Source organism: Entelurus aequoreus, linkage group LG08 (genome assembly GCF_033978785.1).
Source record: "Entelurus aequoreus isolate RoL-2023_Sb linkage group LG08, RoL_Eaeq_v1.1, whole genome shotgun sequence".
In the NCBI taxonomy this organism is placed as follows: domain Eukaryota; kingdom Metazoa; phylum Chordata; class Actinopteri; order Syngnathiformes; family Syngnathidae; genus Entelurus; species Entelurus aequoreus.
The window spans coordinates 66,499,176-66,517,906 of NC_084738.1; the positions used below are offsets into that span (position 1 = coordinate 66,499,176).

Here is an 18,731-nt window from a genome sequence, read left to right on the forward strand (position 1 = left end):
GAACATATACGCAAAGTTCCCTATTGTTTACAATGATGGCCGCATGAAGTGAGAGAGATTCGGACCGAGAAAGCGACAATTTCCCCATTAATTTGAGCGAGGATGAAAGATTTGTGGATGAGTAAAGTGCAAGTGAAGGACTAGTGGGGAGTTGAAGCTATTCAGATAGGGAAGATGCTGTGAGAGCCGGGGGTGACCTGATATTCAGCTGGGAATGACTACAACAGTAAATAAACACAAGACATATATATACTCTATTAGCCACAACACAACCAGGCTTATATTTAATATGCCACAAATTAATCCTGCATAAAAACACCTGCGTGTTTGTTACGCTAGCTCCTAGCTCCTCTGCTAGCTCCTAGCTCCATAGAACACGCCAATACAATTCAAACACCTGATCAACACACACAATCACTCAGCCCAAAAGACCGTTCACCTAACCCAAGGTTCATAAAGCTTATATATTTTAAAAAAGTTACGTACATACGCAAAAAAAAGTTGCGCACATACGGTCAAGCGATCAAATGTTTAGAAGCCAAAGCTGCATACTCACAGTAGCACGTCTGCGTCTTTGTCATCCAAATCAAAGTAATCCTGGTAAGAGTCTGTGTTGTCCCAGTTCTCTACAGGCGTCTGTGTATCGAAGTCAAAAGTCCTCCTGGTTAGTCTCTGTTATCCGAGTTCTTCCATCTTGACTGCATCTTTCGGGAATGTAAACAAAGAAGCGCCGGCTGTGTACTGTTGTTGCTGACTACGTTCGAGAAATACGTCCATTTCGCACCGACAACTTTCTTCTTTGCTTGCTCAGCTTCTTTCTCCATAATGCAATGAACATGATTGCAACAGATTCACGAACACAGATGTCCAGAATACTGTGGAATTATGAAATGAAAACAGAGCTTTTTCGTATTGGCTTCAATGTGGAAGGCATACCCGTGTTCCCCGGGCTACGTCACGCGCATACGTCATCCTCAGAGGCGTTTCGAACCGGAAGTTTAGCGGCAAATTTAAAATGTCACTTTGTAAGTTAACCCGGCCGTATTGGCATGTGTTATAATGTTAAGATTTCATCATTGATATATAAACTATCAGACTGCGTGGTCGGTAGTAGTGGCTTTCAGTAGGCCTTTAACTAACCTAAATGTTGGAGATTCCACCTCTGAAAAGGGATGCAGTCTTTTGACTATGTGTGCAGTGACCTTTCTGTGGCATTTTTCCGTCTGTGGCACCGACATCTTCCCCATTGCCGCTACGGTGGACGGAGTACGCTGACCACATCGCGGAGCCTGGCTAGCAGGTTGTAAATTGTCTATGAAAAAATACGCGGGCTAATTTGTTAGCTGCCTTGACGTTGGCGCAAAACACATTATTTATTGCATACATATTGTTTTATTTACCGGATTCGGACTGCGATGCAGTCACCGAGGTGCCAGGCTGGGTGTCGAAGCCAGAGGAAGAGGCACAGGAGGACGGTCGGCGCAGCGCGTCGAAGACGGGACACGCATTTATTTGTACTCGGAGGTGCTTCATCATGTTCGACGTGCACCCTCCTAAGCACGAAACAGTCCTGTCGCACGTGTTACATTTCACCGATATTTAATTTTTTTTAGTAAAATAAAGCCACACTTCGACCGCCGACGCCCGCTATCCATGCTTGACTGACTCGCTCGGCTACATAGGCTCGGCTATGCTAACACTTCCGGCGGTGGGCGCTTCTTCGTTGGTGTTTAGCGGCTTCTTCTTCCGGTCGGCGGACTTATTCTTTTTTTACGGTCGGCGGACTGGGTATCGAAACTAGGAATCGAAATTTAAACTTTTGAACGATTCCGGGAGAATCGGAAAGTTAGTCCCGGTTCCAATCGATACTCGATACCCAACCCTACTCACAACCTACCGATCTCAGGGCGGACACTCTAATACAGCTAATATGTATGATGATATCTAAAGTGTTGCTCTTAAAATAGAGTAAAATAACAGAACTGCATCAGTGTGACAACGTTTTTACAGGATGTCAGCATTACTTCCATTGCAAGCAGATATTTGTGAAAAATTAAGTCAGTAGTCCGAGGTGGAGGGGGCAAAGTGAGCCTGAGAGAGCAGATGTGAGTAACGATCCTATCAGACTAGTATCAACCCGATACCAATACCAATGTTGGTCCCGATATTTTTAATGATTGTCCAAACCTTGCTTTTTTGCCCCCAAAGTGTGTAAAAATTAAACCTTATTAACAAATACTAACAATTTAACAATATGAACAATATGTGTGAAAATGAAGTTAAAGGCCTACTGAAAGCCACTACTACCGACCACGCAGTCTGATAGTTTATATATCAATGATGAAATCTTAACATTGCAACACATGCCAATACGGCCGGGTTAGATTACTAAAGTGCAATTTTAAATTTCCCGGGAAATATCCTGCTGAAAACGTCTCGGTATGATGACGTTTGCGCGTGACGTCACGGATTGTAGCGGACATTTTGGGACAGCATTGTGGCCAGCTATTAAGTCGTCTGTTTTCATCGCAAAATTCCACAGTATTCTGGACATCTGTGTTGGTGAATCTTTTGTAATTAGTTTAATGAACAATGGAGATAGCAAAGAAGAAAGCTGTAGGTGGGAAGCGGTGTATTAGCGGCCGGCTGCAGCAACACAAACACGTAGCGGCTACGTTGTAGCCGGTGTTTCATTGTTTACATTCCCGAACGATGACAGTCAAGCTTTACCATTGGCCTGTGGAGAACTGGGACAACATAGACTCTTACCAGGAGGACTTTGAGTTGGATACACATTGGCCTGTGGGGAACTGGGACAACAGAGACTCTTACCAGGAGGACTTTGAGTTGGATACACGGTACCGTGAGTACGCAGCTGCGGCTTCCAAACATTTGATCGCTTTCTTCTTTGCTTGCTCAGCTTCCTTCTCCATAATGCAATGAACATGATTGCAACAGATTCACGAACACAGATGTCCAGAATACTGTGGAATTATGAAATGAAAACAGAGCTTTTTCGTATTGGCTTCAATGTGGAAGGCATACCCGTGTTCGCCGGTCTACGTCACGCGCATACGTCATCCTCAGAGGCGTTTTGAACCGGAAGTTTAGCGGCAAATTTAAAATGTCACTTTATAAGTTAACCCGGCCGTATTGGCATGTGTTATAATGTTAAGATTTCATCATTGATATATAAACTATCAGACTGCGTGGTCGGTAGTAGTGGGTTTCAGTAGGCCTTTAAGCTCACTGTAGTGTAGTTGTGTTTAATACTGGGAATACTGGTATCCATCCAAAACCAAGTAAGTACAGAGCTAGTATCGCTGATATCGATACTATTTACTTGCAACGTTACGACGGCGTGGCGCGGTTGGGAGAGTGGCCGTGTCAGCAACCTGAGGGTTTCCCGGTTCGATCCCCACCTTCTACCAACCTCGTCGTGTCCTTGAGCAAGACACTTCACCCTTGCTCCTGATGGGTCGCAGTCATGGCAGCTCCCGCCATCAGTGTGTGAATGTGTGTGTGAATGGGTGAATGTGGAAATAGTGTCAAAGCGCTTTGAGTACCTTGAAGGTGGAAAAGCGCTATACAAGTATAACCCGTTTATTGATTTGCCGATTTAGTTGCTTGCGATTACAAGACAACTATTTTATTCGTAGACATTTTTTAATTAGTTAAAAACAGCAACATAAAAATAACAGTATTAAAGTGATCGAAAAATTCCCTTTTGTTACAAAGAACAACACAATTATTTTAAGAACAAGTTTATAATAGAAATATAATAGTAGTCATGATAAAGATTCATCCATTTACTACCGCTTGTCCCTTTCGGGTCGCGAGGGTGCTGGAGCCTATCTCAGCTGTATTCAGGCGGAAGGCGGGGTACACCCTGGACATAAAGATAATTATAAATCACATTTTTCATCAACAGTTAACACAATATTTCAGGTTTGATGTATACAGTGAACCCGCATTTGAGAACATAGAGAATTAATTTAGGAATTATTAATTATACATGTAATATTTTCATAGCTGGACACTAAAATATGCGTGTTCGAAATAAACTAATACCATAACCAATATTAACCTGGGTATCAATACTACTGATTCTTTTCTTAAACAGTCAACAGGTATTTTGCAAGATTTCACAAGTATTTATTTAAAACGGGTCGACGGTGAATATTACAGCGTTGGTCTCACCGCCGCAAAGCATTGCCAATTGAGCAGGCACCGCCGCAAGAGCGAGTTTTTGCCAAAAGTGAGCCCCCGATGATAAACCGCCTTTGCTGCTGTTGTAACAGTAATCCAAATGTTATGTTATCACCGCACTTCAACTGTAATCTAAACACGTAAGTGAAACAACGCCCACTTATTGACGGGTGCAGCAGACGTTTGCTGCAGGGATGTCGTCTCTCCTCATGGCAAAAAATAGTCCTTTCTTGTCGGGGGAACACCTTGCCGTGGCTGTGAACCTGATATTTCCATAAGGTAAACTTTCCTTTGTCCATTTCTACTCGCTTGTGGCTCATCAGTAGCAAGTGAGCTACAGCAAAATCCCCCCCCGCTACAGTAAGGGTAAAAATTAAATGTTTGCGTTAATTGCCCGATAAAAAAACGAGTGCCGTTATTGAAATTTAAAGTTAACGCGTTATTATCGCGTTAACTTTGACAGCCCTAACATTTAGACTTAGACAAACTTTATTGATCCACAAAAGAGCTTCTTCCCTCAGGCCGTAAGACTCTTGAACGCATCATAATAATAAGATAGGATAGGATAGGAGAGGTCTTTATTGTCATTGCACAAGCACAACAAAACTTTGTTTTCAGCACAAAGCCGTTCAAGATGAGACAAACAAACAGTGTACAGGGTTACAGAACAGGAATGCTGATGGGTCGCCACAAGGCGCCCCGTAAAAGATGGGGAAAAGGTAAACGCTGGGGATGGATGATTAAAAAAATCCCAAGGGGGCCCAGTCTAAAGTGAGAAAAAACCTCCATAGCAAAGCACATATACATATTACAACGTACATCTCCAGATATCTAGCAACAGAGGGGAGGGAGTGGGGGGCCATGGTGGCAGGCCGCAGCTCTCAGGCGCTGCCCATCCTTCCATCACCCCTGTGGGATTTGCGTCAAGGGCATTGGATTTAATAATAAATAATAATTTATCATATATATATATATATATATATATATATATATATATATATATATATCAATAATAATTGATTTCCCCCCAAAATGGATAAGACAATATAACATACATCCATAAATGTGGATGCATATGCAAAAGTGCAATATATTTATCTGTACAGTAATCTATTTATTTATATCTGTACCTTATTGCTCTTTTATCCTGCACTACCACGAGCTAATGCAACAAAATTGTGTTCTTATCTGTACTGTAAAGTTGAAATTTGAATGACAATAAAAAGGAAGTCAAAGTCTAAATTGTTCCACAAGGTAGCTCAGTTACAAAGGATGGAAAGGGTAAGGATGGAAAGGATAATGCAACAAAAGGTATAAAGTAGACCTATCTATACTTCTAAATACATACACACACCTCATAAAATCTAAAATTTCCATGGATACACTTACACTGCAAAAACTGCAATCTAAGCGTGGCTCCGAAATGACAACACAGGCACGGTTTCTTAAAGACGGGCTCTTTACTTGGGTTTATGCCGTGAAAACTACAGGACAAGACATGAAATACAATGCTTTAGACATAGATCAGTCACAGGCAAATAAAGTGCTAAACAAAATAGCTACCTCGTGGCCGCCTGCCACTTCGGAGGTTCTTGGGCAGCAAATATTTCAGTCTTGTGCATACTAAATGAGCGTACAATAATTAAACCAATGTACTTTACCAATATACAGAATAATTCGACACAATATGACAAAATACTTTGTTCAGCTAGCGAAATGTTCTTGCTGCGGCTGATGGCTCGCTCAAAGTCTTTTGCATGTCTGGGCGAATGCAGGTCTCGCAACCTCTAATACTAAACCAAAACCTTGCGAGAATAGCGGTGTAACAAAAGGAATTAAATTGCCCTTTTTATAGTAAACAAAATGTGTCTTATTTACCAAAAATGTAACATAATTTTCAACAAAAAATATTAACCCTTAAAACTAAAATATTAAGTGTAAGTTTCAACAACTCTTACACTAAGTAAGATGAAATATCTCAAATAAGGGTGATATTTGCTTATTTTCTGTCCGATAAGATAATTCTTCTCACTAAGCAGATTTTCTGTTAGAGTGTTTTACTTGTTTTAAGTGTTTTGCTCCTAAATGATGTCAGTAAGATATTACAGCTTGTTGCTGAGATTTGATGACCTATATTGAGTAAAACATGCTTGAAACTAGAATATCAACTGTTGCAAAGCTGTGTCATCAACACTCACAAGTATAAAACTACTTTTTTTTAAATAATAATTTCTTACTTCAAGCATGAAAAAAAACAACAACATGATGCCGAGCGTATATTATGTCAAGATAATGTCACTAGCATTTACTTCATTTAAGAATATTTTTCAACATATTGAGCAAAAAGGTCTAATTTTTTTTGTCTACCAAGAAAAGTGCACTTGTTATTAGTGAGAATATACTTATTTTAAGGTATTTTGGGGTTCATTGAGGTTAGCTAATTTTACTTGTTTTGGAAAGTCTTGACAAGCCGAATTTTCTTGTTCTATTGGCAGATAATTTTGCTTAGTCCAAATAAAATACTCCTACTTTTTGTATTTTTTTTTCTTGTTTTTGAACACTGACTTTTTGCAGTGTATGTTCATAATAGGGATGTGCGTATCGATCCTGTGGTATCGATATATCGATACTCACACGCTACTCATTTGGCATCACTTTTCTGAAAAAAGTATCGATATAAACCAAAAAACGGCGTGTGGGGGGTGCAAGCATCACTTTCAGATGTTTTTGATGACTTACTTAACTTACTATGTGCTGGGACACCCCTGTACCTGGCAGAGTATAGAGCTGGCCCAGTCATATCCAGTGTTGTCCAATTGTTGACTTAAAACAGGCATTGTTTTTTTTTTTTTTTTAGTAATGTTTACTGAATATTTTTGTTTAAATGATTATCCTAAATTCAAATAATTTCCACACTGGGGAATTTACTGTTAGTTGAAAATTGCTTGAGTATTTAAAACAAGATAAGAAAGAGATACAATTTGGAGATTCTTCTTTTTTGCATTACAGTTTTATTTTTTTCCAAGAAAATCTTGAATATATGATTGAATGTGATTTTGGTTTTAATCTGTTACATGATTTCTTACATTTCGAAAACATTAGCCTATTTCATATTTCATTAATTGCTAATTATATCACAAACTTTAAAAAATAACTGCAGCTTCTTGCAATTCGGATTTGACTGTTAATTGGAAAGCCCTAATATTTAATTATTATTATATATAATATATAGTTATTATTATATATAATATTGAATTTATTTTTCATATTTATGTTATTTATTTTAATTTTACTTTTATTATATATTGACCATAGTAAATGTGGTATAAATGGTCTGTATTTGTCTTGTGATTTGTCTTAAATAATAACAATAGTAATAATATTTTGGACTGACAAAAAATTGCCAATAAGAAATTATTGGTATCGGTATCGGTATTGGTATCGATGAAAATGCAAGAAAAAGTATCGGTATCGTATCGAATCCTAAAAGTGTGGTATCGCCCATCCCTAGTTCATAAATCCCATCTGTACTATTTATTTCTACTATCTCTTTTGATAAAATGTGAATTGAATGACATTTGACAAGAACATAGGGAGCATTGTGGGCATATGAGAAAAGGGGAGGTGCTTCTAAGTAACGCCCCTCCTAACCAAGATTGCATCAGCTGTCTTCTTTCAGGTCCGCATTTCTGTGATAATACCGGCCTTCTCGCAAGTGAGCGTCAGTTTCTTACTTTGACTACAACGAGGAAACATGTCTGGACGAGGTAAGGGAGGCAAAGGACTGGGGAAAGGAGGCGCCAAGCGTCACCGCAAAGTTCTCCGTGATAACATCCAGGGAATCACCAAACCCGCCATCCGTCGTCTGGCTCGCCGCGGCGGAGTGAAGCGTATCTCCGGCTTGATCTACGAGGAGACCCGCGGCGTCCTGAAGGTGTTCCTGGAGAATGTCATCCGTGATGCCGTCACTTACACCGAGCACGCCAAGAGGAAGACTGTGACCGCCATGGATGTTGTCTACGCCCTGAAGAGGCAGGGACGCACTCTGTACGGTTTCGGAGGTTAAATAACTGATCATTCTCCAATCGAAAAAAACGGTCCTCTTAAGGACCACACACTTCTCTCAAAAGTGTTGTCTTTCCTCAAATTTAAAATATTGATGGTCAGTGATAAAAAGACTACCATAACCAAATTTATAATTACTCCTTGAAAAATGCAACTATTAACAATTAGTTACTCTCACATACCACGTCTGATATCACAATGAAACCTAGACTTTTTGTTAACCAAAAAGTATAGATATAACAAATTTAACTCAAAAATAAATGATTGAAATCCAAGAATACTTATATTTCCACTAGGGATGGGCGATATCACACTTTTAGGATTCGATACGATACCGATACCTTTTCTTGCATTTTCATCGATACCGATACCATTAATTTCTTGGCAATTTTTGTCAGTCAAAAATATTACTATTATTTAAGACAAATCACAAGACAAATACAGACCATTTATACCACATGTATTATGGTCAATATTAGGGATGGGCGATACCACACTTTTAGGATTCGATACCGATACTTTTTCTTGCATTTTCATCGATACCGATACCAATAATTTCTTATTGGCAATTTTTTGTCAGTCAAAAATATTATTACTATTGTTATTTAAGACAAATCACAAGACAAATACAGACCATTTATACCACATTTATTATGGTCAATATATAATAAAAGTAAAATTAAAATAAATAACATAAATATGAAAAATAAATTAAATATTATATATAATAATAACTATATATTATATATAATAATAATAGATAAATATTAGGGCTTTCCAATTAACAGTCAAATCCGAATTGCAAGAAGCTGCAGTTATTTTTTAAAGTTTGTGATATAATTAGCAATTAATGAAATATGAAATAGGCTAATGTTTTCGAAATGTAAGAAATCATGTCACAGATTGAAACCAAAATCACATTCAATCATATATTCAAGATTTTCTTGGAAAAAAATAAAACTAATGCAAAGATGAAGAATCTCCAAATTGTATCTTTCTTATCTTGTTTTAAATACTCAAGCAATTTTCAACTAACAGTAAATTCCCCTGTGTGGAAATTATTTGAATTTAGGATAATCATTTAAACATCCATCCATTTTCTACCGCTTATTCCCTTCGGGGTCGCGGGGGGGGCGCTGGAGCCTATCTCAGCTACAATCGGGCGGAAGGCGGGGTACACCCTGGACAAGTCGCCACCTCATCGCAGGGCCAACACAACACAGATAGACAGACAACATTCACACACTAGGGCCAATTTAGTGTTGCCAATCAACCTATCCCCAGGTGCATGTCTTTGGAGGTGGGAGGAAGCCGGAGTACCCGGAGGGAACCCACGCAGTCACGGGGAGAAAATGCAAACTCCACACAAAAATATTCAGTAAACATTACTAAAAAACAAACAAACAATGCCTGTTTTAAGTCAACAAATGGACAACACTGGATATGCATGGCTGCATCGCTGTCGGCTGGCTGTGTGTGTGTTGCACGTTGACGACGCTCATTCGCTGTCTCCTGTCACGTGACTGGGCCAGCTCTATACTCTGCCAGGTACAGGGGTGTCCCAGCACATAGTAAGTTAAGTAAGTCATCAAAAAGATCTGAAAGTGATGCTTGCACCCCTAAATTGCATCTTTGCGTCTTACCTCAATTTCGGAACGCAATCTGTGATAAAAATATAAATTGGTAATATATTAATAACCATATCCGTAATTGTTGATATGTGTTACAAATAACAATGTATTCTTACTAGAGATGTCCGATAATGGCTTTTTGCCGGTATCTGAAATTCTGATATTGTCCAACTCTTTAAATACCAATATCAACCGATACTGATATATACAATTGTGGAATTAACACATTATTATGCCTAATTTGGACAACCAGGTATGGTGGAGATAAGGTCCTTTTTAAAAAAATAAATAAATATAATAAGAACAATAAATTATAAAAAATTTCTTGAATAAAAAAAGTAAAACAATATAAAAACAGTTACATAGAAACTAGTAATAAATGAAAATGAGTCAAATTAAGTGTTAAAGGTTAGTACTATTAGTGGACCAGCAGCACGCACAATCATGTGTGCTTACGGACTGTATCCCTTGCAGACTGTATTGATATATATTGATATATAATGTAGGAACCAGAATATTAATAACAGAAAGAAACAAACATTTGGGTGAATGGGTGTTAATGGGGGAGGGAGTTTTTTTGGGTTGGTGCACTAATTGTAAGTGTATCTTATGTTTTTTATGTTGATTTAATAAAAAAACCGATACCGATAATTTCCCATATTACATTTTAAAGCATTTATCGGCCAATAATATCGGCCTGCATCTCTAATTCTTACTCTCACATCAATTGACCAACATCACAATAAATTACAGACATAAGTCAAGTACAAGCTGCGTTAACAAAAGTTGCCAATATGAACACAAAAGTGGTGATACAAGAAATGTAAATTAAAAATTAATTATTGAAATCCAAGACTGTTTGTAGTATAGCTTGTATATAGTATATAATTTGTACAAAGGTTTAACTAATATGTATACAATGATATTTCACATGTATTAACTGTGTATATAATTGAACAGTGTTTTTGTTGTGTACAAAGTGTATTTATAATAAGTTGTGCAAAGGAAATTTTTATATTATTTGGAAGCTTATCTTTTATTTGACATTGTTTATAGGGTTAGGCGCAATAAGTGTTGAACTTCAGCCTATACGCTTTCGCTCTGCAACATTTTCAATTAATGAATGAATGAAACTGTTTGTTTATTTTGTTGACCACTGACCGTAGAAATACGTAACTAACTATTTCAACTGAATTCCCTGCTAAATTGCATCTTTGACCACCAATTACTCTCGGAAAAACATTAAATAATGCTGGAAATAACTTTCAGTTTTACAAATTGCTCACTGCATATTTAGGATTTAGAAAGGCCTGAACATTTAATAAATAAATGATAAATGGGTTATACTTGTATAGCGCTTTTCTACCTTCAAGGTACTCAAAGCGCTTTGACAGTATTTCCACATTCACCCATTCACACACACATTCACACACTGATGGCGGGAGCTGCCATGCAAGGCGCTAACCAGCAGCCATCAGGAGCAAGGGTGAAGTGTCTTGCCCAAGGACACAACGGACGTGACTAGGATGGTAGAAGGTGGGGATTGAACCCCAGTAACCAGCAACCCTCCGATTGCTGGCACGGCCACTCTACCAACTTCGCCACGCCATCCCTTGTTCTATCAAAAATACCCAACGGTCCTTTTAAAGGCCTACTGAAATGACATTTTTTTAATTTAAACGGGGATAGCAGATCCATTCTATGTGTCATACTTGATCATTTTGCGATATTGCCATATTTTTTCTGAAAGGATTTAGTATAGAACAACGACGATAAAGTTCGCAACTTTTGGTCTCTGATAAAAAAAAGCCTTGCCTGTACCGGAAGTAGCGTGACGTAGTCAGTTGTTCGCTTCCTCATATTTTCCTATTGTTTTCAACGCAGCTAGAGAGATTCGGACCGAGAAAGCGACGATTACCCCATTAATTTGAGCGAGGATGAAAGATTTGTGGATGAGGAACGTTAGAGTGACGGACTAGAATGCAGTGCAAAACATATCTTTTTTCGCTCTGATCGTAACTTAGGTACAAGCTGGCTCATTGGATTCCACACTCTCTCCTTTTTCTATTGTGGATCACAGATTTGTATTTTAAACCACCTCGGATACTATATCCTCTTGAAAATGAGAGTCGAGAACGCCAAATGGACATTCACAGTGACTTTTATCTCCACGACAATACATCGGCGAAGCTCTTTAGCTACTGAGCTAACGTGATAGCATCTGGCTCAAATGCAGATAGAAACAAAAGAAATAAATCCCTGACTGGAAGGATAGACAGAAGATCAACAATACTATTAAACCATGTACATGTAACTACACGGTTAATAATTCTCAGCCTGGCAAAGCTTAACAATGCTGTTGCTAACGACGCTGAAGCTAACTTAGCAACTTAGCAACCGGACCTCACAGAGCTATGATAAAAACATTAGCGCTCCACCTACGCCAGCCAGCCCTCATCTGCTCATCAACACCCGTGCTCACCTGCGTTCCAGCGATCGACGGCGCGATGTCCCGTTCAGGGTTGCGAGGGTGCTGCAGCCTATCTCAGCTGCATTCGGGCGGAAGGCGGGGTACACTCTGGACACGTCGCCACCTCATCACAGAGCCAACCCGGATAGGTAGACAACATTCACACACTAGGGCCAATTTAGTGTTGCCAATCAACCTATCCCCAGGTGCATGTCTTTGGCGGTGGGAGGAAGCCGGAGTACCCGGAGGGAACCCACGCAGTCACGGGGAGAACATGCAAACTCCACACAGAAAGATCCCAAGCCCGGGATTGAACTCTGGACTACTCAGGACCTTCGTATTGTGAGGCACATGCACTAACCCCTGTACAAATAAAAATGTATATATGTATTTAAAAAGTGTAAATAAAACAAGATACAATGTGCACACATAATGTAAATACAAAATTGTACTACCCTACATGGTGTGTGTACAGAACAATGAACTAGCAAAGTGATTACAAATAAATATAAATAGATAAAAACAATTAAAAAACAAAATAAAAAAAGTGAATCTAAATGCTGCTACGTTTCCTTTGACTCACATTAATTGTGTTGTCAGTTACCAGTCAGGCCACTTTGTACTCGAATCATTCGCAAAGACACACAAGACAAATAGATTAGACAAAAATCATGATATGAGTAAATGATACTGTGTATTTTAACATTGTCAAACGGTGACTGTTTTCAGTTTTGCATTCTGATTAATCGCTATAATCACCAATTACTCGTGTGCGTAATTCACAGAAATTAACTTTGAAAAAAATATCCCAATAGTTCGACACAAATGCGGTGTTATTGACAGAATGTCAGTCGGGAACATGTTTTAAATGCTTTTCATGAAGGACGTCATTTATTTGATAGGGACATCTTCCCCTCAGGAACAACTCACACTCTGACCTTTGATACAGGTGCTCAGACATTTGGTAAAGAAGTACATGGTGAATAATAACAATAATGAGAATGCATCTGTGTGCTATTAGATACACATCCTGTTCCGACACACACCGCAGCCACTCAAAAGCCATCTTTATCATAGGATTTACTTTTAATGAAACTTGAGGGAGGCCCTAAAAGTAAAACAAAACAAAAATCTACTTATTGTATTGGTTTTCATAACAGAAAATATCAAAGTGTGCGGCCCTCAATGGAACACGTTTGGAAACTCCTGTCTTAAAGAATAAGGACAGTATTTACACCAAGTCGTTGCTAGTCTTCTTTCATGCAGATATTATTATTCTTAGCCTTTATTTAACCAGGTAAAATCCCATTGAGATCAAAGATCTCTTTTCCAAGGGAGACCTGGCCAAGAGGGCAGCAGCAAGGTTACATTAAAAACAGTAAACAAATACATAAAACATCACATTTACGACATTAAAACTTGCTCACATAACACATGTGCATACAGACAAGGTAGACTGCAGTCCTTTCACAGAAGCTTTAAACTCATTCAACGTAACAAGGGTTTGAAGTTTAATATTCGATTGTAGGTTATTCCAAGCCTTCGCTGCTGAAAACCTAAATGCTTTCTTGCCCAGTTCAGTTCTTACTTTGGGGACGACAAATTGCAGAACATTCATTGAACGAAGATTGTGACTTCCTTGTTTCTTTGTTAAAAGACAAGACAGATAAGATGGAGTGATACCCAGAATGGTTTTGTAGATGAAAACATACCAATGATTGAGGCGTCGAGCACATAAAGATGTCCAGTTAACCATTGAGTATAATACGCAATGGTGAGTAAGGGGAGCGCAGTTGGTGATAAATCTCAGTGCACCGTGGTACACACTATCCAGCTTGTGGAGACAACCAGCAGTAGCATTCACGTACAACACATCTCCATAGTCAATAACAGGTAAGAAGGTTGTTTCCACCAATTTCTGTTTCACAGTAAAAGAAAAGCAAGACTTGTTTCTATAATAAAATCCCAGTAAAAGTTTCAGTTTTTTTTTTTACAACATACTGAATGTGCTCCTTAAAACTCAAGTGGTCATCAATTAAAAATCCTAAATATTTAAAAGCACATACTAACATAATTTGTTGCCCATTTCTTGTTAAAATGTTCTCACACAGTGCTGATCTTACAGTTTTTGATGTGGTAAAGAACATACACTTTGTTTTCTCTGCATTTAAAACCAGTTGAAGATAGCAAAGTTGTTCTTGTACTCTGTCAAATGCATGTTGTAGATATTTAAAGGCCTCAGCAGGAGTGGGTGCTGTACAGTATATGACAGTATCATCAGCATAGAAATGGAAAGTTGAGTTTGGAATATTCTGTCCAAGATTATTTATGTAAATAGTGAATAATAATGGGCCCAACACAGAACCTTGAGGGACACCCTTTTTCACTTGCAGTACATCCGAGGAGGAACCTTCTATCTGATATAAAAATAGATAGATTAAATAGATATAAAACAAAATATGTATGCTCATTTGTCCATATAACATGTCAGCTATAACAATATATAAAATGGTTTAGATTTTTTCCAATGTAATAAATAAGATTAAAGTTTAAAATATGTTATTGTTCCAAAACTTAAAACAAAATACAGAGTCTGTGTCAAAGTGTACTAAAGCAGGCACTTCTCTGTTGAAAACAAGAGGTATGACGTCAAGACTATGTGCTAGCCAATCAAAAAAAAGCGTTGCCACAGTTAAATTTGCATATAAGCGTCAATAACTAGGTTGTCTTGCACTTGATGTGCACATTCTCGTCTTCCTCCAACACGATGCCTGAGCCAACTAAGTCCGCGCCCAAGAAGGGCTCCAAGAAAGCCGTCACCAAGGCCGCCGGGAAAGGCAAAGGGAAGCGCAGGAAGACAAGGAAGGAGAGCTACGCCATCTACGTGTACAAGGTACTGAAGCAGGTTCACCCCGACACCGGCATCTCGTCCAAGGCCATGAGCATCATGAACTCCTTCGTCAACGACATCTTCGAGCGCATCGCCACCGAGGCGTCTCGTCTGGCTCTCTACAACAAGAGACGCACCATCTCTTCCAGGGAGATCCAGACCGCCGTCCGCCTCCTGCTGCCGGGTGAGCTGGCCAAGCACGCCGTGTCTGAGGGCACTAAGGCCGTCACCAAGTACACCAGCTCCAAGTAAAACTCAAACTTTTCTCAACTGCACAAAAACGGCTCTTTTAAGAGCCACCCACTCCTTCTCAAGAGCTTCCCTAATGTACTTAAAATGCATTATATGGGCCCGACCGACTCAACGGAAACTCACAATACACTAATCCAGGGGTCACCAACGCGGTGCCCGCGGGCACCAGGTAGCCCGTAAGGACCAGATGAGTAGCCCGCCGGCCTGTTCTAAAAATAGCTCAAATAGCAGCACTTACCAGTGAGCTGCCTCTATTTTTTAAATTTTATTTATTTACTAGCAAGCTGGTCTCGCTTCGCCCGACATTTTTAATTCTAAGAGAGACAAAACTCAAATAGAATCTGAAAATCCAAGAAAATATTTTAAAGACTTGGTCTTCACTTGTTTAAATAAATTCATTATTTTTTTTTACTTTGCCTTTTATAACTTTCAGAAAGACAATTTTAGAGAAAAAATACAACCTTAAGAAGGATTTTAAGATTTTTAAACAAATACCTTTTTACCTTTTAAATTCCTTCCTCTTCTTTCCTGACAATTTAAATCAATGTTCAAGTAATTTTTTTATTTTTATTATAAAGAATAATAAATAAATTTTGATTTAATTCTTCATTTTAGCTTCTGTTTTTTCGACGAAAAATATTTGTGAAATATTTCTTCAAATTTATTATGATTAAAATTATTCTGGCAAATCTAGAGAATCTGTAGAATCAAATTTAAATCTTATTTCAAAGTCTTTTGAATTTCTTTTAAAATTTTTGTTCTGGAAAATCTAGAAGAAATAATGATTTGTCTTTGTTAGAAATATAGCTTGGTCCAATTTGTTATATATTCTAACAAAGTGCAGATTGGATTTTAACCTATTTAAAACATGTCATCAAAATTCTAAAATTAATCTTAATCAGGAAAAATTACTAATGATGTTCCATAAATTCTTTTTTTAAGTTTTTCTCTTCTTTTTTCGGTTTAATTTTGAATTTTAAAGAGTCGAAATTGAACATAAACTATGTTTCAAAATTTAATTGTCTTTTTTTTCGTGTTTTGTCCTCTTTTAAACCGTGCAATTAAGTGTAAATATCATTAATTATTAAATAATAACATAGGGTTAAAGGTAAATTGAGCAAATTGGCTATTTCTGGCAATTTATTTAAGTGTGTATCAAACTGGTAGCCCTTTGCATTAATCACTACCCAAGAAGTAGCTCTTGGTTTCAAAAAGGTTGGTGACCCCTGCACTAATCGATAACATGGTCCATTCTATACTGGGCTGTTTGGATATCATACTTGCGTGGTCTGAATTTTTACGTTTGTGACTTCGAGGGGAGACATTCTTTTGAAAGCCGTCCCAAAGACTCTCATCAGTTAATTTGACTTTTTATGTCAAGGGGTAGAATTACATTTATTTCAATAGTTTTTGGTTTTAAGCCAGGGGTGTCCAAAGTGCGGCCAGAGGGCCATTTGCGGCCCGCAGCTAATGGTTTACCGGCCCGCCACACATTCTGGAAATGCTATTGCAAAAATAAATAAAACATTAAAGTGGAATGAGGTGAAATCTAACTACAAAAAGTTGCAATGTTGACACAAAGCTGCCATGCAGGTTTTTTTTTTTCTTTTGTCTATCTTTAATTTTCTTTTTTTGTCATTGCTAAAAAAATATATAAATGCTATAATGAATTATTGACCTATTCAAAGCACCAATTATTTCAAATATTTCAATTTAAAATGTTTTATGTGGAAAATATTGCATATTTTGTGTGGTTGTCATACAAAGACATCAATGTTTTCTTTGACAAAAGAGCATAAAACAAACAAAATAATAATTCAAATGTAAAATCGACATATATATCTGAAGTTGATCTTGTAACTTAAGTGTTGAAAGTTAAAAAAAAATAAATAAAAAAATGTATCACTTTATGAGTGAAATGAAGTGAATTATATTTATATAGCGATTTTCTCAAGTGACTCAAACTGCTTTACATAGTGAAACCCACTATCTAAGTTACATTTAAACCAGTGTGGGTGGCACTGGGAGCAGGTGGGTAAAGTGTCTTGCCCAAGGACACAACGGCAGTGACTAGGGTGACGGAAGCGGGGATAAAACCAGCAAACCTGAAGTTGCTGGCACGGCCGCTCTACCAACCGAGCTATACCGCTGTATATGGTGGGGCACCTTTTGGATCCCAAATACATTTAGTGGGATTTTATTTATCTTTTCACTGTGGTTACTCAAAAATAAATAATTTTACCCTGGAAAAATGATGAAAATTAATAATTTAATGTATACATATGCATACATTTAATGGGATTTTATTGATCTTTTCACTGTGATTACTCAAAAATAAACAATTTTACCCTGGAAAAATTATGAAAATTAATAATTTAATGTAAACATATACATACATTTAATGGGATTTTATTTATCTTTTCACTGTGGTTACTCAAAAATAAATAATTTTACCCTGGAAAAATGATGAAAATTAATAATTTAATGTATACATATACATACATTTAATGGGATTTTATTTATCTTTTCACTGTGATTACTCAAAAATAATAATGAATTAAAATCAATGGGTCCTGCATTATTGATCTTTTTAAGGCTCAAATTACTTCACATCAAACATTGCTTTCTGAATGTTTTGGGCATCGGGGGAAATACTGCATATTTCAGTTTTATTATAAAAAACAAAGTTGTCTTTGACAGAAAAAGCATAAAACATTTTTATTTTATTTTATATCAACCTGAAGTTGATATACTGTAGAGATTTACTGTAATCGTTTAATAATAAAAAATAATAATAATTTGACTTGTTTTTAACATTTTAATGACTTAGACCCTTTATGGTGCCCGGGAGCACTAAAAAGGTAAAAAAAAAAAATTAAAATCCATATATTTTGTTATGGTTTGAAAATGAAAAATACCAAAATGGCCCCCGCCTGCTTTAATTTTTCTGTGTGCGGCCCTCAGTGGAAACGTTTGGACACCGCTGTTTTAAGCCAATCCTTTTTTTCACAGCCTCTCCCTCATCAGAATAGTCTTTATTGTCACTGACAGGCACAGTCATGAATACATTTAATGATACGTAGTTGGTTTTTGAGCATTGTGGGAGTGGCCGTGCCGTGCCAGCAACCTGAGGGTTCCTGGTTCAATCCCCACATTCTACCAACTTCCTCACGTCCGTTGTGTCCTTGAGCAAGACACTTCACCCTTGCTCCTG

The 18,731-nt window shown here is 37.7% G+C and overlaps 2 protein-coding genes across 2 annotated transcripts; both read left to right on the plus strand.

The window, feature by feature from the left end:
* Positions 1–7,954: 7,954 nt before the first annotated feature.
* Positions 7,955–8,477, plus strand: LOC133656195 (histone H4). The gene has a single exon (XM_062057103.1). It carries the CDS (start codon positions 7,964–7,966, stop codon positions 8,273–8,275), a length of 312 nt encoding a protein of 103 aa, XP_061913087.1. The 5' UTR covers positions 7,955–7,963; the 3' UTR covers positions 8,276–8,477.
* A 6,659-nt stretch (positions 8,478–15,136) lies between these two features.
* Positions 15,137–15,517, plus strand: LOC133656205 (histone H2B 1/2-like). Its single transcript, XM_062057116.1, has one exon. The coding sequence runs from the start codon at positions 15,143–15,145 to the stop codon at positions 15,515–15,517; it is 375 nt and encodes a 124-aa protein (XP_061913100.1). The 5' UTR covers positions 15,137–15,142.
* Positions 15,518–18,731: the final 3,214 nt, after the last annotated feature.

Excerpts from the sequence above, each read along its gene's own strand:
- LOC133656195 (XM_062057103.1), top strand. The coding sequence starts at position 7,964 with ATGTCTGGACGAGGTAAGGGAGGCAAAGGACTGGGGAAAGGAGGCGCC.
- LOC133656205 (XM_062057116.1), top strand. The coding sequence starts at position 15,143 with ATGCCTGAGCCAACTAAGTCCGCGCCCAAGAAGGGCTCCAAGAAAGCC.